The sequence below is a fragment of the Chelonia mydas genome, chromosome 3 (genome assembly GCF_015237465.2).
Source record: "Chelonia mydas isolate rCheMyd1 chromosome 3, rCheMyd1.pri.v2, whole genome shotgun sequence".
Lineage (NCBI taxonomy): Eukaryota > Metazoa > Chordata > Testudines > Cheloniidae > Chelonia > Chelonia mydas.
Genome location: NC_057851.1, coordinates 87151095 through 87169986, shown reverse-complemented (window position 1 = coordinate 87169986; position 18892 = coordinate 87151095). Strand labels below are relative to the sequence as shown.

At 41.3% G+C, this 18892-nt stretch overlaps 1 protein-coding gene across 1 annotated transcript in view; it reads left to right on the top strand.

Annotated features, from left to right (window-relative positions):
• Positions 1-18892, top strand: part of ROS1 (ROS proto-oncogene 1, receptor tyrosine kinase) — a 110366-nt gene that overhangs the window by 39127 nt on the left and 52347 nt on the right. The window contains exons 16-25 of the mRNA XM_043543138.1: positions 2750-2931; positions 3873-4064; positions 9009-9109; positions 12879-13093; positions 13424-13587; positions 14062-14224; positions 15203-15465; positions 16289-16352; positions 17297-17499; positions 18253-18464. Of these exons, the coding sequence (XP_043399073.1) occupies positions 2750-2931; positions 3873-4064; positions 9009-9109; positions 12879-13093; positions 13424-13587; positions 14062-14224; positions 15203-15465; positions 16289-16352; positions 17297-17499; positions 18253-18464 (1759 nt within the window). The remainder of the gene's footprint in view (positions 1-2749; positions 2932-3872; positions 4065-9008; positions 9110-12878; positions 13094-13423; positions 13588-14061; positions 14225-15202; positions 15466-16288; positions 16353-17296; positions 17500-18252; positions 18465-18892) is intronic.

Below are 18892 nucleotides of genomic sequence, written 5' to 3'. Positions count from 1 at the left end.
CCAGTTCCCTCAGCCTCTCCTCATAAGTCATGTGGTCCAGACCCCTAATCATTTTTATTGCCCTCCGCTGGACTCTTTCCAATTTTTCCACATCCTTCTTGTAGTGTGGGGCCCAAAACTGGACACAGTACTCCAGATGAGGCCTCACCAATGTCGAATAGAGGGGAATGATCACGTCCCTCGATCTGCTGGCAATGCCCCTACATATACATCCCAAAATGCCATTGGCCTTCTTGGCAACAAGGGCACACTGTTGACTCATATCCAGCTTCTCATCCACTGTAACCCCTAGGTCCTTTTCTGCCGAACTGCTGCCGAGCCATTTGGTCCCTAGTCTGTAGCGGTGCATGGGATTCTTCCGTCCTAAGTGCAGGACTCTGCACTTGTCCTTGTTGAACCTCATCAGATTTCTTTTGGCCCAATCCTCTAATTTGTCTAGGGCCCTCTGTATCCTATCCCTACCCTCCAGCGTATATACCTCTCCTCCCAGTTTAGTGTCATCTGCAATCTTGCTGAGGGTGCAATCCACACCATCCTCCAGATCATTTATGAAGATATTGAAAAAAACCGGCCCGAGGACCGACCCTTGCGGCACTCCACTTGATACCGGCTGCCAGCTAGACATGGAGCCATTGATCACTACCCATTGAGCCCGACAATCTAGCCAACTTTCTATCCACCTTATAGTCCATTCATCCAGCCCGTACTTCTTTAACTTGCTGGCAAGAATACTGTGGGAGACCTTGTCAAAAGCTTTGCTAAAGTCAAGGAACAACATGTCCACCGCTTTCCCCTCATCCACAGAGCCAGTTATCTCATCATAGAAGGCAATTAGATTAGTCAGGCATGACTTGCCCTTGGTGAATCCATGCTGACTGTTCCTTATCACTTTCCTCTCCTCTAAGTGCTTCAGAATTGATTCCTTGTGGACCTTCTCCATGATTTTTCCAGGGACTGAGGTGAGGCTGACTGGCCTGTCGTTCCCAGGATCCTCCTCCTTCCCTTTTTAAAAGATGGTCATTACATTAGCCTTTTTTCAGTCATCCGGGACTTCCCCCGATCGCCATGAGTTTTCAAAGATAATGGTCAATGGCTCTGCAATCACATCCGCCAACTCCTTTAGCACTCTCGGATGCAGCGCATCCGGCCCCATGGACTTGTGCTTGTCCAGCTTTTCTAAATAGTCCTGAACCACTTCTTTCTCCACAGAGGGCTGGTCACCTCCTCCCCATGCTGTGCTGCCCAGTGCAGTAGTCTGGGAGCTGACCTTGTTCGTGAAGACAGAGGCAAAAAAAAGCATTGAGTACATTAGCTTTTTCCACATCCTCTGTCACTAGGTTGCCTCCCTCATTCAGTAAGGGGCCCACACTTTCCTTGACTTTCTTGTTGTTGCTAACATACCTGAAGAAACCCTTCTTGTTACTCTTAACATCTCTTGCTAGCTGCAACTCCAGGTGTGATTTGGCATTCCTGATATCACTCCTGCATCCCCGAGCAATATTTTTATACTCATCCCTGGTCATTTGTCCAATCTTCCACTTCTTGTAAGCTTCTTTTTTTGTGTTTAAGATCAGCAAGATAAGCAAGGATTTCACTGTTAAGCCAAGCTGGTCGCCTACCATATTTACTATTCTTTCTACACATCGGGATGGTTTGTCCCTGTAACCTCAATAAGGATTCTTTAAAATACAGCCAGCTCTCCTGGACTACTTTCCCCTTCATGTTATTCTCCCAGGGGATCCTGCCCATCAGTTCCCTGAGGGAGTCAAAGTCTGCTTTTCTGAAGTCCAGGGTCTGTATTCTGCTGTTCTCCTTTCTTCCCTCTGTCAGCACATCACATCTGACTAGACCTGAATGTGCAGTGAAACAGTTTGAACTGAACTGAGTCTTGAGGCAGAAGCTCCTTGCACTCTCTGGGCCAAATTCATCCCTGGTGAAACGCCATGAGTGTGAGTTACAGTAGGGATGAATTAAGCTCTACAGCTGGGTAACCCCAGTGTTACAAAGTAATGCAGTGGTATTGTAATCAGTGGGGCTGCACTCATGAAAATGAGGTCCGTGTAGTAAGGTGATTGCTGTACGTAAGATAGATCATGATGACGATCTCGCTATCAATTGAGTTTTAGAGCTGAGCTGTATCAATCTTTGTACATTGTTCCTGCATTTGTAGCAGGTTTGACCTGTTTCAGTCTTAAGGTATACACAATGCCATAAGTGTAGACAGAGGACAGACACTGCACGACCCCTAGCATGGGTATAAATAGCAGTGTAGGCAGTGAGGCACAGCTTGAGTGAGTAAAGACACACCTGTACCCCAGGGTATATACCTTACACAGCTCTCTACATGCCCAAGCAGTGCCTTCCCCATCTACACGGCTATTTTCAGCAGTGTAATGTCCTGCGGCCTACCTGCTGCCAAAGCCTTTCCACACCACAGTGGAAGGCTCCGGCAGCAGAGAAAGGCTCTGGCAGGGGGAGACAGTGGGGAAAGGCTCTGGTAGCTCTCTGCCACCAGACTTTTCCCCACTGCGTCCCCCTGCCAGAGCCTTTCACTGCCACATCTAGCTACACACCACACTGTGGATGCAGCCTGCCTTTTACAGTGGCATATAGCAACAGGTATCTTGCATGCAGCCGCTAATGTAGACAAGGTCTTGGTTGGTTGGATTTTTTAATTGCTCTTGAAAAATTGTAATTTTATTGACGTATTTTGAGAAATAGCTGTTAGTGTCCTTTTTCTTGCTTCAAGACATGGACTGGTATAATGACACTCTCTACTGGAGCAACTCAACGGGGGAAGTTCACATGTGGTCATTGAGCAGACGAGCTGGTGCCATTGTGAAGTTTCATATATCTGACATCAGAAAAGCAAGGATATTGGCCTTTGATTGGTTGGGTCAGTATTTGTACTGGGCTGGCAAAGCAAATACGGTATGTAAGAGTGTTACACTAAGGATAAACGAAAGTAATAAATAACAAAGATCATTCAGTAATATTTGGGAAGGTGTTTACTACCTCCTATAACTTGAGTTGCTGTTGACCCTTTACTTTTATAGTAGATCAACTTGTAGCAATTACACCTTTCTTTCCATTGAGGTATTTCCCTTTCCAGTTATGAAAGGGCTTGAGGTAAAATGCAATTATTAATTAAAGCCGGGTTACTGAACTGCAGGTGCAAAATATACAAATAAAATCTACTGACAATAGTTTCATAGTCTTAGTGCTCAGCTAAAGATTGCCAACTGAATCTCAGTTCATGAAGAGATGTACATTTATATTTATCCTTGCATTAGATCCTCGTGTAGCAAATTTTAGGTGTTTTGTTAAATATAGGGGTGGATTTTCAGAAGTCATCTCTGATGTACTACTTTGATATTTTGTGCCCCAAAAATGTAAATGCACTCTATGCACCCACAAATCAGTTGCTTAGCCATTTCAGTTGTATAAAATAGGTCTGCATTAAAAATGGAGTGCTAATTTATGCAGTGCTACAAAATTGTACCTGTAATTACTTGAGTGCAAAGTTAGAGGCCCTTCTGAAAATGAGAACCATAGGGTTAGATTCTCCACTACCTTGCATCCTAATTTACAGCTGTGCTTAGTGAGTGCAAACTGGATGTGAACTCTTATCCGCTCAGAAGGCTGGTGAAACAAGGAACGATAAGAGGGATTTAGCTTTTGTTAGTTTTAGTTTTTGATTTTGTCCCTTAACAGCAGATCCTAAATACTAATTTTGCATAATTCTTTATGTGACACTTTAAACACTTGAAATCAATAGCTGTGAAATAGTCATATACATGTATTCAGATGCCTATGGCTGATAAATAATGTGTGAGGTGTTACGCTATTTTCTCCACCCTCCTCCACCCCAGATCTACAGAAAATCACTGCTGGTAGGACACACAGATGTTGTGGTGCATGTTGTATTCCTGGTGAAGGATCTTGTGGTCGATGCAATCAATGGCTATCTGTACTGGGCTACAACTTACACAGTGGAAAGCACCAGACTGAATGGAGAGCACTACTTTATATTACAAGAGCAGCCACGGTTTTCCGGTAAACAGGTGACTGATCTTTTAAAAGGAGTGTTTTAGTGTCTAGCTGCATAGGATACAGTCAGTATTAATGCTTGTCACATCAAATATAACAATATGGCTTTCATTTGTTAGTTGATGTAACTTGTACTTGCACAGTAAGGATTAATTCATACAATTATTACTTTATTGAGTAATCATCATGGACGTACAAGTTTGAATAACTGTATTTAACAATATTTGTGTTAACTGAGTTTTAAATTTCAGTGGCTGCCATTAGAAAGTGATCATTTACCTACTGCTATCACATAGAATGTGTGCTATTTTGCATTTGGACAGAGCTGTGGTATCTCATAGAATCATAGAATATCAGGGTTGGAAGGGACCTCTGGAGGCCATCTAGTCCAACCCCCTGCCCAGAGCAGGACCAATCCCAACTAAATCATCCCAGCCAGGGCTTTGTCAAGCCTGACCTTAAAAACTTCTAAGGAAGGAGATTCCACCACCTCCCTAGGTAACGCATTCCAGTGTTTCACCACCCTCCTAGTGAAAAAGTTTTTCCTAATATCCAACCTAAACCTCCCCCACTGCCACTTGAGACCATTACTCCTTGTCCTGTCATCTTCTACCACTGAGAATAGTGTAGATCCATCCTCTTTGGATCCACCTTTCAGGTAGTTAAAAGCAGCTATCAAATCCCCCCTCACTCTTCTCTTCTGCAGACTAAACAATCCCAGTTCCCTCAGCCTCTCCTCATAAGTCATGTGTTCCAGTCCCCCTAATCATTTTTGTTGCCTTTCGCTGGACTCTCTCCAATGAAGGGCAACAAAAATGAAAATAACCTTGTACAAAATAGCCTTGTACAGCAGCAACTGTTGGCAACTATTGACATTTTAATAATGACCACTGTAGATACTGAAGATCCTCAGCTGGTGTAAATCACCTTGGCTCCATTGAAATCCTGGCCCTGAGTGTTTAAAATGACATTTAGAGCAAAATATTGTATTACTTGTTTCCTGCTAGTCATTTTGCCATCTCTACCCACATTGTACCCACTGTTTGGCTTTTGTGTCACAACCAGTAACTAGGCTATCACTCCCATGAATTTTACCTGTCTGTAAGCAAGAAGATGGACAACGTGATCTCCAAAGTTTCCCATCTGTTCCAAAATAGAATTACTCTAGTGGTCGGTTTTGACTCTTGCAAACAAATTAGTCTTATCATAGCAAGTTGTTACGTAAAAAGTAGATGAAGATCCCGATTTTCCATTGCATCAAGGCAGCTTTCTGCCATTTCCCCAGCAGATGTATCCGGCCATTTGAGGATTCCTTTTTCTTGAAGGGATTGTCAGTTGATATGGAGCCACAGTAGCCATTTCTGTGTCACCTGCTGTCTCAGCACTGAGGTAGCTGGGGGAAAGGCATTGTGACCCTATACCCTGGGAAAACCCTGTCTGTAGGAATGGATCCTGGGGGACACTGGCAGTCAGTGCAGCCTGAGGACTGGCCCATGCTCGTTACTCCCAAGATTAGGGGAGTGCAAATTTGGCTCAAAGCTACCTTTCCAACCCCGTTCTCAGCTGCATTGGGCACTTTTCAGGAGCAGCCCAGGATATGGGGCAAATCTTTAAATGCACTGTTTTTCCCTATGAAAAGGCTTTGCGAACTAGCAGTGTCATTTAGGTCCAGCACCATGAATATTCATCAGCACTTGGCTGAAAGCTGTCTTCTTTCATGACATGTACTGGATCACTCTCTTGGGAAAAAGTCCCTGTTCTCAGAGCTTGGATTAATCATAGCCAAATTATTGTTGAAGAGTTCAAGAATACCAAAAAAAAAGGCAACCTGCTGTAGCATACATCTTAAATGTTTTCTTTAAAATGCATCCCTTCCTGATACAGGTTTTTCCTTAGGATTATACAAGATGTGCTCCCGTCTTACACAGATACTGCTCATTATCAAAGATCCTTTTAGAACTCCAGATGTTTCCAAATCCACTGACTTCTTCCTGCTACCTTCACCACAGTTCCTGGAATCCTTAAAGTTTTAAAAGTATTTTTCTTCTCCATAGAGAGTAACCACTAACCATCAGGGCTTCTAGAATGTAAAACGTAAATACTGAGCAGAATGGGTTTGTCCTTTTAAAAGTGACTAGCAATTCAAAAGGTCAGTTAATCTTATAGGTCTTTTTTGTTACATCCACTCTGTGTGAGAGGTCTCAGCTAGTACATCAAATGGCAAATTCTAATAGTAAAACAATCATATTATAATCCTAAATACTGAAGAATTAAGAAGTTTTTGCCACACAGAAAAATATTTCCATGGTGCAAGGGATCAGTGGTCCACCCAGTCACCTGCCTTACACCCCACCTTGGATGCTGGCCAGTGCTGACTTCTTCAATGGAAGATGTCAATATCCCATGCCTAACTGTATCAGATTTTTCCCTGGTGATCAGCTTCTGCTCTAACGCATAAGGATTGATAATTTCTGCATTAAAAATAATCTTTTCCGTTTGTTCTGCCCTTATCATCCATTTCTTTGAATCGTTGCAATAGCTTCCCACATCCACTTCAAGCTTCTCATCCTCAACTTCAAGGCCCTTGCCACAACTCTGCAGCTGCCTGCTTAGTTGTTGTCGTGTCACTCCGGTCGCCATTTCTGTGATTGGGGCCTTTGGGTGTTACCGCAATGCAAACAATATAACAGCCAATAAGAATTATTATTGTCCTCTAGCTATGTAACTGCAGATGGTAAATTTAGTTCTATGAATAACTAATTCTTTGCTGAAATTTACTAAGCTTTTTTAAAAACAAAATTAATAGACTATTAAATAGGTTATTGCAAGATCTTCAACAATCCATAACTATTCACCTTTTGGGCTTTAAACCTGAGTCTTGGAGTACATCTCTGATTTGGTATTTCACTGTGCAGGGCTGAGATGGCTAACTATTTTATCCAAAACTTAGCACTTAGGTAACACTTTGTAACCCAGACCCTCAGGTGGTGTATTTTGGCATAGCTCCATTGACTTCTGACTTACACTGGCTCTTAGGATCTGGCCCAGTATGTTCAAAATGCCATATAAACATTGATTAGTTAATCTTTACAATATGCTTGTGAGGTCAGTAAATTATAAAGGAGCAGCAAAGCATGCTGCATGCAGTATGTGCCAGAACCCTGTTGAGTACTGCCTCATGACATATGGTAAATCAAAGGTTATTTCAAGAGGCTAAATTTATGTTGCATCTTATGATATAGGGTTACATTGCAGGATAACAACTATACATCATGTTCAGAGATTAATGTCTGTCACACCATGGAAAAAATCTGTCTATTTTTGTAGCACATGAAAGGGGAGGTGTTAAATTACTGCATGACCCCTGAATATGAATAGTACACATTTTTCTTTGCTTTAATGTAAGTATTAATGGAGGGAGATGGACAAGCCTGAATTGGTGGAAGAAGGTAGTAGTGGTAAAGAGAAGAAGAGGGGAAAAGAGGAGCCCAAAATGGCTAAAGAACATAGATGTGGGACTGAGGTGCTCATGAGAGACAGGAAGACAAAATTTGATGTAGAACATGTCAGTGAGAGCAGGTAAAAGGAATAATGTATATAATCCTAATCTGACTACACACACTCTCATACCAAAAGTAGTTTTTACAAAGGAAACCTACCAGAGCAATAATTCAAACCTTGATTTTCTGACATGCAATATCAACAGGAATGTGATGGGAATTGCATACGGGCCAACAGAGATCCGAGTACGTGATACGGCATTTGTTTTTCTCTCCTTAATGCCAACATTTTTTGTATCTGATTAGTGAAGAGTAAAAGAATGGATGCTCCATTCACATCCATAGTTAACTCTTAACTTTAAAAAATGAGATAGATCTATTATTTGACAAGAGAGTAGAGGTTAGGAAATGTTGAGGCAAAATTTCAGAGTGGTGTCAACCTATCTCTAATTTTGCACTTGCAATTTTGTACCTGCAACAACTTGCAGGCACAATTAGCTGAGGTTTCATATGATAGAATTCAGCTACCTCATTTGCGGATGCAAATCTTATTTTCACTCACAAACCAGGTCAGTTTGTGCATACAGTATTGCACACGCTGTTAACTGCAGGTACGAAATTATATGATTTGTTTGGAACATTTGGTCTAATTTTAAAAAAACCAACAACTTATTTTTCTGCCGTGTAGGTGAGAGTAGGGATAAGGGCCAAGAAGAGTCCTCTAATGTTTTTTCAGGTTACTACTAAATAAAAATGATGGCACTCTGCTCTAACTGAAAGTTAGCTATTTTGAATGTGAACCTTAATTAAACATTTTTCAACTAATTAGCATATCATTTTCCATAAATAGTGAGATCAGACGCTGTACAAGATGCCCTTCTTTTGATTGCCCAGAAGTGATATAGCCTATGTAAAATCAAATTGTAAAAACACAATCGGAGACTGTGAAATATTACTCTAAAGAGTGATACTGCTTTTCAGATTGGAAACCAACAAACTGTTTTGGACAAAGGACATTAAAATGCCAGAGGTGTTTATGCAACCTTAGGTATGGACGGTTCACTAATTAACTGATATACTGCTACAGTAATATCTGAGGTCCTCAGGTGCTACAGGGATGCGCAACATAGCAGATGCATATAAATATAATTAAACACTTTATATAAAATCCTCAGCTGCTGTGAATTGGTGTCACTCTGCTAACCTCAATAGAATGATGCTGATTTACACTAACTTATTGTTTATTGTTATCCCTTTTTATATTATGTCTAATTTGGACCAAAAAATCATTGTGATAGAGACTTGTCACTTTTTTGTTTTCTGGTAAAGAGCCATTCTTTTCGTGGTGCTGTATAATATAAACAATAATGATGCAACATATCTTTCAGAATTGAAGGGTTTTTTTCCAGGATGTGTTCATTGTGTTCACTTTGCTGTTTGGATTTTTCTATCTTGTAGGTAGTTGCTCTAACCTTGGATCTCAGTGACGGCTTCCTCTACTGGCTTGTGCAAGACAGCCTGTGCCTAAATCTGTACAGAGTATCACTTTGTGGAGAGAGGTAAAGGTACCTGTGTGTGTGTGTGTGTGTGTCTCTCTCTCTCTCTCAAATACATTGAGCAATCAGAATTTCACTGCATCCTTTCTTCTGTGTTTCTGCTTTTTAGACTGTAACTGCCTCGAGGCAGGAACTCTTTATTTTTTGTGTATTGTACTATGCTGAACACATTGTTTGTGCTAAACAAATAATAAACAGGAAGAATTGATGGTCACCTGTAGCTAATGGATAACTCTGTGTTGTGTTACCAGGAAGTTATTCATATTTTTCATGGTGATAGAAACAGCATGGATATGGACACTTGATTCAGTTGAGGTCATACTCCTCTTCATGTTGGACTTGTAACATTAGAAAATAAGTTGTTACAGTTTTCCATATTATCTTGAATCTGGATCATTTTAAAAACCTGACATTTCTCAAATATCAAGGGCAGCAACTAATACTCCTTGCCCTTGCCCTGGAATCTGCAACCCTTACTCACATGAGCAACCAGTAGTCATATGGTAGTCCCTTTGACCCCCATGAACATAAGATGGCTGCATTATTCACAAATGGCAAATCCACAAGTGAGTTCCATAGGTTACGTCAGACGAGTGTTGGTCAGCCCTTTATATCACTTTATCATGCATTCTGCATGTGCCGTGGATGCACAGGAAAACTACTTACAAAGGTTTTAAATTATATTCATTTAATATGTAAAGCTTCTCTTAGTTACTGCAAGTCCAACTGTACAGGATTCAGAGTGAACTTCTACAAATTTCATGTGGAGTCTTTTATGCTGTAACTAATCTACGAGCTAGGGGTGCCATCCCCCGGATTGTCTACGCATATTCGTGCTAGTTTTCATTGAGCTAGCGGAAGTATAAATACCAGTGTGGCTGGGGCAGCACTGGTAGTGGCCGTGGGAGGCATGGCTGAGCCGTGCCCAGTACAAAGCCACCTGAAACCAGCGGGCAAGTACTTGGCACAGCTCAGCTGTGCTTCGGCTGCCCCTACCAGAGCTACTGCTGCCACGCTGCTATTTATACTGGCGCTAGCTCAGTGGCCGTTAGCGCAAGTACGGGCACGTGAGCAGGAGAATCACAACCCCAGCTTGTACTGTAGACCCAGCCCTGTATGCAAACAACTGAATTTTAAGATTGATCCCAGACTCACTGGTGGCCAGTGCACTGTGAACACCTAACAATCAAAATACATTGATTAGATTGCGTGTGAGGGGCTGTACTTGCAACTCAGTTGTGAACCAACTGCAAGGCATACATCATCTTTGGCATTCCAGAGCAGAGAGAGTAGGAGTAATCAATCTTAATGGACCAAACAGCATGTCTGAGCCTTTCAAATCTCTTTTGGATAGCATGTGTCAAAGCTGAAAGATATTTGTAAGGTGGTAAAATGATGTGTTGGTAATATATCTAATCTGTTGCCCAGAAGATAAATTGGGATCAGAGAATACCTAGAAGTAGCACGATAGATCAAATCACCATTAATACAGCTGGAAAGAAAGTTTAATAGATTTTAATAAATAAGAGCAGATTACCCTGAAGACAATCAGCTTTGGGGTCTGATCCTGTTGCCATTGAAGCCAATGGCGTGTTTTCTGTTCATTTCAGTGGGAGCAGAATTGGGCTCCTAATGTGAGCGGGAAGTCCATTTTGTCACTGGAACTGTGAGGGAAGGGAGATCAATTTTCAAAATGTTCAGTTCTGCATTTAAGTTCTAAAATGAACATAGATAGGTACTGATTGGTGTACCATCTGGTGGGACCGAGCTTCTGAATTGGGCTCCCAAGTTTAGAGACTGAGCATAGAGTTGCATTTCTCAGATGGAAATAATGTGGCAGTGCATTGGAGATTTTCCAGCAAATTATTTGTGTGGCTGCTGATTGGCTGGTTGCGGATTGCCTGTGAGTTATTTATACTTTTTAGGACTAGGTGAACTTTATTACATCAGCAAGAAAATGAAGAAGAAATTAGTGTCTATGCTAATAAGAGCCTTTCCCAGAGGGCTGAACAAGGTCGATGAGGGACATTTACATCAAGTCTCCATTACCATTGCCCTAACCCATACAATGAATATGAAACTGAGTGTGTGACAGAGGAGGTTTGTACTGAGCTACTCTGCCAGGTGCACACACAGATCTTTGCAGAAAGCCATGTCTCGTTTGTCCTGAATGGATCACTGTATCTTTAATATTTGTTTTCTCTGCTAGGAGCATGAGAAAGGAAGGGTTGGGAAACTAACCACTCTGTTGTGGCACCAAAAGCCAGGCCTAGTTCAGCAACTTTAGTTAAGTTTTCACTGCTCTTACCCTCTTTCATATTTGTTTGTGGATAACATCATCATCCTGGAGTCATCATGGCCTTCAACTGGGAGGGGAGCCTGCAGTTGGGTTTGAGGAGAATGCAGCATCTTTTGTGACATGCCTGATGTTAGAGTGGACTTCTTCTAGCTAGTGGAGACATCATCCCTTGGCTGGGCTCACTGAGTGGGCATCTGGACTGGTATTTCTGTGTGCTCTGTTGGCAGCAATTATACCAAGTGAGCGAAAGGGAGAACTCCTTCGGCCAGCCTATAGGACAGGGGTGGGCAACCTTTTGGGCCCGAGGGCCACACCTGGGTATGGAAATTGTATGGCGGGACATGAATGCTCACGAAATGGGGGGTGTGGAAGGGGGTGAGGGCTCTGGGGTGGGGCCAGAAATTAGGAGTTCAGGGTGTGGGAAGGGGCTCCGCACTAGGGCATGGGGTTGGGGTGTGTGTGGGGGGGTGAGGGCTCCAGCTGGGGGGCAGGCTTTGGATGGGGGTGCAGGAGGGTGCTCTGGGCTGGGACCGAGAGGCTCAGAGGACAGGAGGGAGATCAGGTCTAGGGCAGAGGGTTGGGGTGCAGGAGAGGGTCAGGGGTGCAGGCTCTGGGTGGCACTTACCTCAAGCAGCTCCTGGAAGCAGTGGCATGTCCCCCCTCAGGCACCTCTGCACGCTGCCCCAACTGCAGGTGCCACACCCAGGTGTGGGGGTGGCACTTGAGGTAGGGGCAGTGTGTGGAGCCCCCTGGCTGCCCCTACGCTTAGGAGCCAGAGGGGGGACATGCCGCTGCTTCTGGGAGCCATGCGGAGCCACGGAGCAGGGCAAGCCCTGGACCCCACTCCCCAGTGGGATCCTGAGGGCCGGAATAAAATGTCTGAAGGGCCGGATGTGGCCCCCAGGCCACAGTTTGCCCACCCCTGCTATAGGACCTGATCTAACACTCTTTAAACTTGAAGTCACTGTCTGTATATCTTACAAGGCCATCGGGGAATTTCAGTGGAGTGCAAAGGCTGCAGTGCAGAAAATTAAAGGGAGAGAGAAGGACAAGAAAGGTCACCTCTGGACAATGGCACACTAATCTAGAGGCCCCTGTCAATCAAAGTGGGAGAATCGTTTTCAGTTATACAGAAAAACAGGGATATCTTTAATAAATTATAACATACGGTCTCCTTTTGAATACATTATAATATTTTAGCATAAATGTTTACTTCATTTTAAAGGTGTCTTCTTATAAGAGCTGAAGAAACAAAGTATTGTGTTTGGTGCTCCAGTGGTGCATCAGACTAAGGAATGTTCAGTGGAGGGGAGGGGCAGGAACTAAAAGAACCTTTTTATTTGTTCTTATTATTTCTGCAGGGGGAAGGAGAACTCGAAGGATAAAGTTTAAGCTATCAAAGTTTATTGCATAGATCCTTTTTTCCTTAAAAAGCAAGTTGAGGCTTAGGTAATGCCATATTTATTTTCACAGTTGTGGTGATGCTGTAGTCACTGAATTTGCAGAATGGAGTTCTTCAGAAGTATCCCATAGTGCACTGCTGTATTACAGTGGACGGCTGTTCTGGATTAATGGCTACCGGTTCATTACGGCACAAGAAGTCAATCAGAGTGTTAGCATCCCCTTTTCGCAACCAGCAGAGTTTGCAGCTTTTACACTTGCTCAGAGGTCACTTAAACCTCTGCCAGGTATTTGATTTTCTGATCGACAGAACTTAAAAATGTATCCACTCTCAGCTTGTCATTCTTGGTTATTAACATCTGAGTGGGAAAAGATGTGAATACAAAAATCTTGTTAATACAATTATCAGAATAGAGATGGGTAACTTGTAACTATATAAACCAGTAGAAGCAGAACCAAATGATACTGATGTGGCCTAAACAAACAAAATCATTTTATTATTAATAATATACTAATGGAAGTTAATGGAACTTGTGCTCATAAATCACGTAGGCAGATTTGTAAATTCCACCCGTTGTTCATAATTCTTATTTTTTTCCTCATTTTCTGGACCACAGGAAACTTTTCATTTCCACCCAAAGTGATTCCAGATTCAATTCTGGAGTCTTCCTTTAGGATTGAAGGGAATTCTTCACATTTTCACATCCTTTGGAAGGCTTCCACAACTGTGGAATGGGGCACTGTCTTCTACTGTGTGGAGTCCAAGGTTCTACAGACCAGGGTATTCATGAGATTCCTTCCCATTATCTGGAATTATTGCTCCTAGACACTGACAGTTTTAAAAATTAGACATATAGTCTGTGTTCTTTTATGCCATATTGTGCCTTTATGTATTTCTTTTATAGATATATGGACAGATCTTCTAACTCTTCTGAAGTTTGCTTGAATGACTTTGATTTAACAACCAATCAATGTCGACCATAATATGTCTTTGACCACCTGAACCATAGTTATAAACTTCATCTGCACTTGATTTTAGCACATTTGATAAACTATTGTTACACTTGATTCAAAGGGGCAGATCCTCAGGTGGTGTAAATGGTCACAAGTCCATAAAAATCTGTGGAGCTATGACAATTCGAAACAAATTTATTCTCATTTTGGTATGGGGTTTTTGGAAAATCAAAGTTAAAGATCAGGAATGTTTACAAAGTTTTTTTTCTGAGAGGAGAAAAATGTTTTGTGCTTATTTTAGTTTGTGGATAGTGAACGGTGCCTGCCTCCTTGGAATCTGACTGTAGCATCCTACAAAGTTGAAGGGCTGGAGCCCTATATGCAGTTTGATTTTATTGTGACTCCTTATACGTACTGGGGGGAGGGACCTACGACATCCATATCCCTTCGAGCCCCTGAAGAAGGTACCGGACTTTCAAATCTCATTCCTAATATTTAATGGGTGCAGTAAGGCCTACTTTATTTCAGGAGGTTGGGCCTTTCTTAAGAGGTGTTAAGCTGCTTCCAGGGTTGGCTCACTGTGAGTTGAGACGAATCACAGAGAATGCAGATACACATTCTTGAATGTCTTTGACAATCCACTGTCACATGTGCATGCATGCCGACATTTGAACAGACAATACATGGTGATATCCAATCCCCTTCCTGTGATTTTTAAGATTGATTAACTGAAATTTATTATGAAATGAGCAGTAAAATCCTGCATATAATACTTTAGACGGTTATTTGGATTTTTAGAAATGATACTTATTTTTTACTTCATAGGTGTCTTATTTTACTCAGGTCAGGTCAAAGATGAATCAGTTAAAGGGACACCACAATATAATTACTGTAGAATTAACGCGTCTGAACAAAGCACAGGGAAAAACTGTTTGGTGCAATATGCCAATTTCACAGAGTTTGAAAGACTGTGGGCCAAATGCTCTGCTCTGTGTAAGTGACGTAAATAACGACAGCTCCACTGACATTAGCTGAGTTCCATTGTATCGAGTAGTGTCAATTGTGTGGGTTTTTGTTGATCAAGCTAAAATCAAATACACACGTGACAAGGAAAAACACATAGCCGTCACAGTCATAGCTAGGGAGTTTTGGAAGTAGCTAGTGGAACCGTCTTACCATTAAAACACACACTCATGGTTTCACATACCTATTTATTTAATGAAATATTCACATTTCTACCTTAAAATCAAATTGTTTTTAAAGGACAATTTTAGGCTGAAGAATGAATTAATACAAGTCTGAATGTTTTTTTTTTCTCTTTTTAGCAGCCTAGGTGCCATAAACTAACTGTAGAGCCCAGGCTCAGGGGTAAAAGCAGGGGTTATCAAACATCATATTTTAACACAAGTTCTCTGCTATGTTTGTGTGTATTTTTAATACAGTTCCTTCAGCCCCTGCAAATCCCAGAATATATGTGTCACATAATGGTACATATGGCGGCAAAGAGAGAGCCGTAGTGGAATTTAGGTGGAATAAACCTAGGAGAGAAAACGGAGCGTTAACAAAGTTCAGAATTTACTATCAAATAGTAAATCAAAGTGGCACCAATGAGACTTTTACAGAATGGACTATAAGCAACATTGCACCCTCTCTGATGTCCTTTTCGCTCAAGGATGTGCTTCCCAGGTTGACAGTGAGGTTTCAGGTATGGAAAATTAATAAGGTGATGATCTAGTTCTTTGGTGTTATAACCGTGACAAGATGGAATGCTTTGTTGTGCCTGTCAGTGTGATGTGGAGAGCAATAGTGTTTTACCTCTTATAACTATTCCACAGGCGTGGAGTGGCCTAAAGGAAAATTTCCCATTTTCCAAAGCCCCTGGTAGCAGCAGCAGGTTAGGTACAGATCCTATTGTAGCTCTGAATCCTGGGCTGGCTGAGAGTCAAAGACCCAACAGAACTTAGTTCCACAGATCAAGGACAGCCCCACCACAGAAGAAGCGTGAGGATTCAGGTGACGCCTGGTGCCAGCTGGCCTCTGATGACTCATGTTTCAATCTAGCTTGGCATTGTGGTTTTCATTATGAGGTGAGAACGGAGACCCCCTCCCATAATGCACAGAGCTGGTAATGCATTAAATTCAAAACACCAGGCGCCAGGCGAGCTGTGCTGCATCCTAGTCCAAGAATGAAGCAGCTGGGCCTGCTGGAGAATTACAACATGAAGCAGCAGGAGAGAAATACTTCCTGACCTCTCTCTGAAATGAGAAAAGCCTGTCTCCTTTACTTGGGGACCTAGAAGTGGTTGGTAGACACACGATGAACTATCATTGCCCAGACCACCTTTGGAAGCCCCCCTGCGCTTAGGCCCTGATCCGGCAAAGCACTTAGACGCATGTTTAAATTTAAACATGTGAGCGGTCAGAGGAACTACTCATGTTTTATCGTTAAGCACATGCTAAGTGATTTCTGAACTGGGGCCTTAGTGGACATTTCTCCTGAACGTTTCTCCTGTTCCATTTATCTCCAGGTGCAAGCCTTCACATCGGCAGGTCCAGGACCGCTATCTAATATAGCAGAAGCTAACTCCTCAGGTATCAATATTCAGCTACCACCCCTTGCAATGCAAATGCTACTGCATGGTGGACTCAATAATACACGTGTTTGGTAATGAGATATCGAGCCTTTTACTACTAGGATGACGGTTCAAATATAGCTCAGATTGGCAGTGGCCATGGATGATTTGTTCAAACAACCACAAATTTACATTCTGTGTATGAAGGCAAATGTCACATACTGAGCCTTGGCCACTTCCCATTGTAACAAACTAGGACAATTATTTGAACTTTTCACTGGGCTGTTGTAAAAAAATCCATAGCTGCAAACAACAGACACTTTGCCAGTTTAATAGCATGTGTGCAGTGTGGGGCATTAGAACCCATGACCCGCATCAAAAATCCCAAATCTCTACCCTTTGAGCAAACAGATTATCCATGAGCTGTAGCTAGTATCAAGGCTTACATCCACTTGTACACAGTCCACTAAAGGATGACATAATCACAAACAATGAGCAGCTGGGAGCACTCCATCCAGTAAAAGGCAGTATAATACACACACCAGTCAGCACATTATACTGTGTTGAAATTAATACAAATGTTACCTTGAATGGCACCTTTGTGTACTTGCAGCTCTCAGCTGTAAAAGTTCCTGTGTAGATATTGTTATTCATTTAGTCCCAGTTCTCCTTCTGGTTGAAATTATGCAAGCAACAATTGTGTTAAACTCCAGAGTGGTTAGGGCAGTTCTCACAGTTTCCCTGGGCACTGTGAATTGGGATGCTTTTCTGAGAACTGTACTAGCTGAATCACATTCTAGGCTATCTCCTGAAGTAGTCTAGGAAATTATTGTAGAACATGGTTCTTAGGGTGGGGGGATGGCCATGATGCGAAACTATGATAAAAATATGCTTTGTCATGATGAATGAATGTTATTGTTTGAGAGTTTGGTATCAGTTGTTCTGTATCATTTTCCCCTCCAGATCTTTTTCCAGTTCCAGATCTTATAACTATTTCTGCCAACAAGATGGTCATTACTGACATAGACAGAAATCAGACCATCCAGAGTCTTTCAGCAAAAGGAGATATAAAGGGTGTCTGTTACACTGCTAATGACGAGACAATGTATTATAGCCAGGAAGATTCCCTTTTTCTTCTGAACATACAGAATAATTCCAGGCTTCAGGTATTCTATTGTATATTTCCTTGTTTGAAAGGCGCATGTAAAATATGCATATTATTGCAGTTATTTTGGGACCAGGTATGTCATGAATTAGAGCCCAATTATAGTTTAAAAACTGAAAAGAGAAGCCTGACAAACAAATCACTTTTAATGGGGAAAACAGCATTAGAAACATGGCCCATTCTGCTTTAATTATTGCCAGCTTGTATGAGATGCTTAGTTCAAGTTGTAGATGACTGGGTTATTTGATTTCTAGTAATATGATAAAAATCCTCATCCAGTCTGGAAAAATCCATTTTATCTGTAGCTGTTAGAGCTGGTTGAAAAGTTTTATGTGGAAAGTTTTCCTATAGAAAATATGGCTTGTTGAAACAAAGTTTTTCCTGGAAAATATCAACGCTGATAAAAAAGATTAATTTTCCAACAAGAGATGTCCTGATGACAATTTTCATTTTGTATCGACATTTCGAAATAAAACAAATTTTCATTTCAACATAAAATGGCATTTTTTTTTATTTTATTTATTTTTTGATTTAAGAAAACCAAAACAACATGTTATGTTGAAATGTTGATTTGAAATGACAATTTTTGCTTCTGTCAAAGAAGTCAAAATTTCTCATTTGATGATTTTTTGGTATTTTGACTTTTTGTTATGAAATGAAACAGAAACTAATTTCTAAATGTCTACATTTCCCAGGGGATTAAAAATTCTACTTTCTGAATTGCTGTACTAACTGTTTTCTTATTTCCCTTAAGCTTTTCAAACATGGATTTCTCTGCAATGTCACAGCTCTTGCAATTGACTGGATTGCAAGACACCTCTTTGTTGCCTTGAAAACATCACAGAAAGGAACTCAAATATTTATTATGGATCTAGAACTCAAGGCAAAATCCCTTAAAACTTTGAACATACAGTCACGTAACCAATACTTGACTATATCATTTCTCTCAACATATCCTTTCTTAAGGTATGGTATGAAATGACTGATAACTTTTGTTTTTAATTTAGTTGAAATATAGCAATTTAAATAAATTAATAGGTTTTTAAAGCCAGAAGGGAACATTGTGATGATCTAGTGTGACCTCCTGCATAACACAGGCCATAGGAATTACTGGGTGAAACTCTGTCTCCACAACTTCTGGTTGAGCTAAAGTATACCTTTTAGAAAGACATCCATTCTTGATTTAAAGACTTCAAGTGATGGCTATACTGACATGAAAATCCATTTATAGTGAAACAAAATGGAAGTCGGTAGCTAAATTAAAATTTTCTGCAATCTGCACATTGCAGTTCTGGCCATAGAGGACCTCTGTCTAAAGATGTTCTGTTTAAAAACAAATAAAACAAACCCAAAAACAAATAGACAAAAACCAACAAAAAAACCTGACACCACTC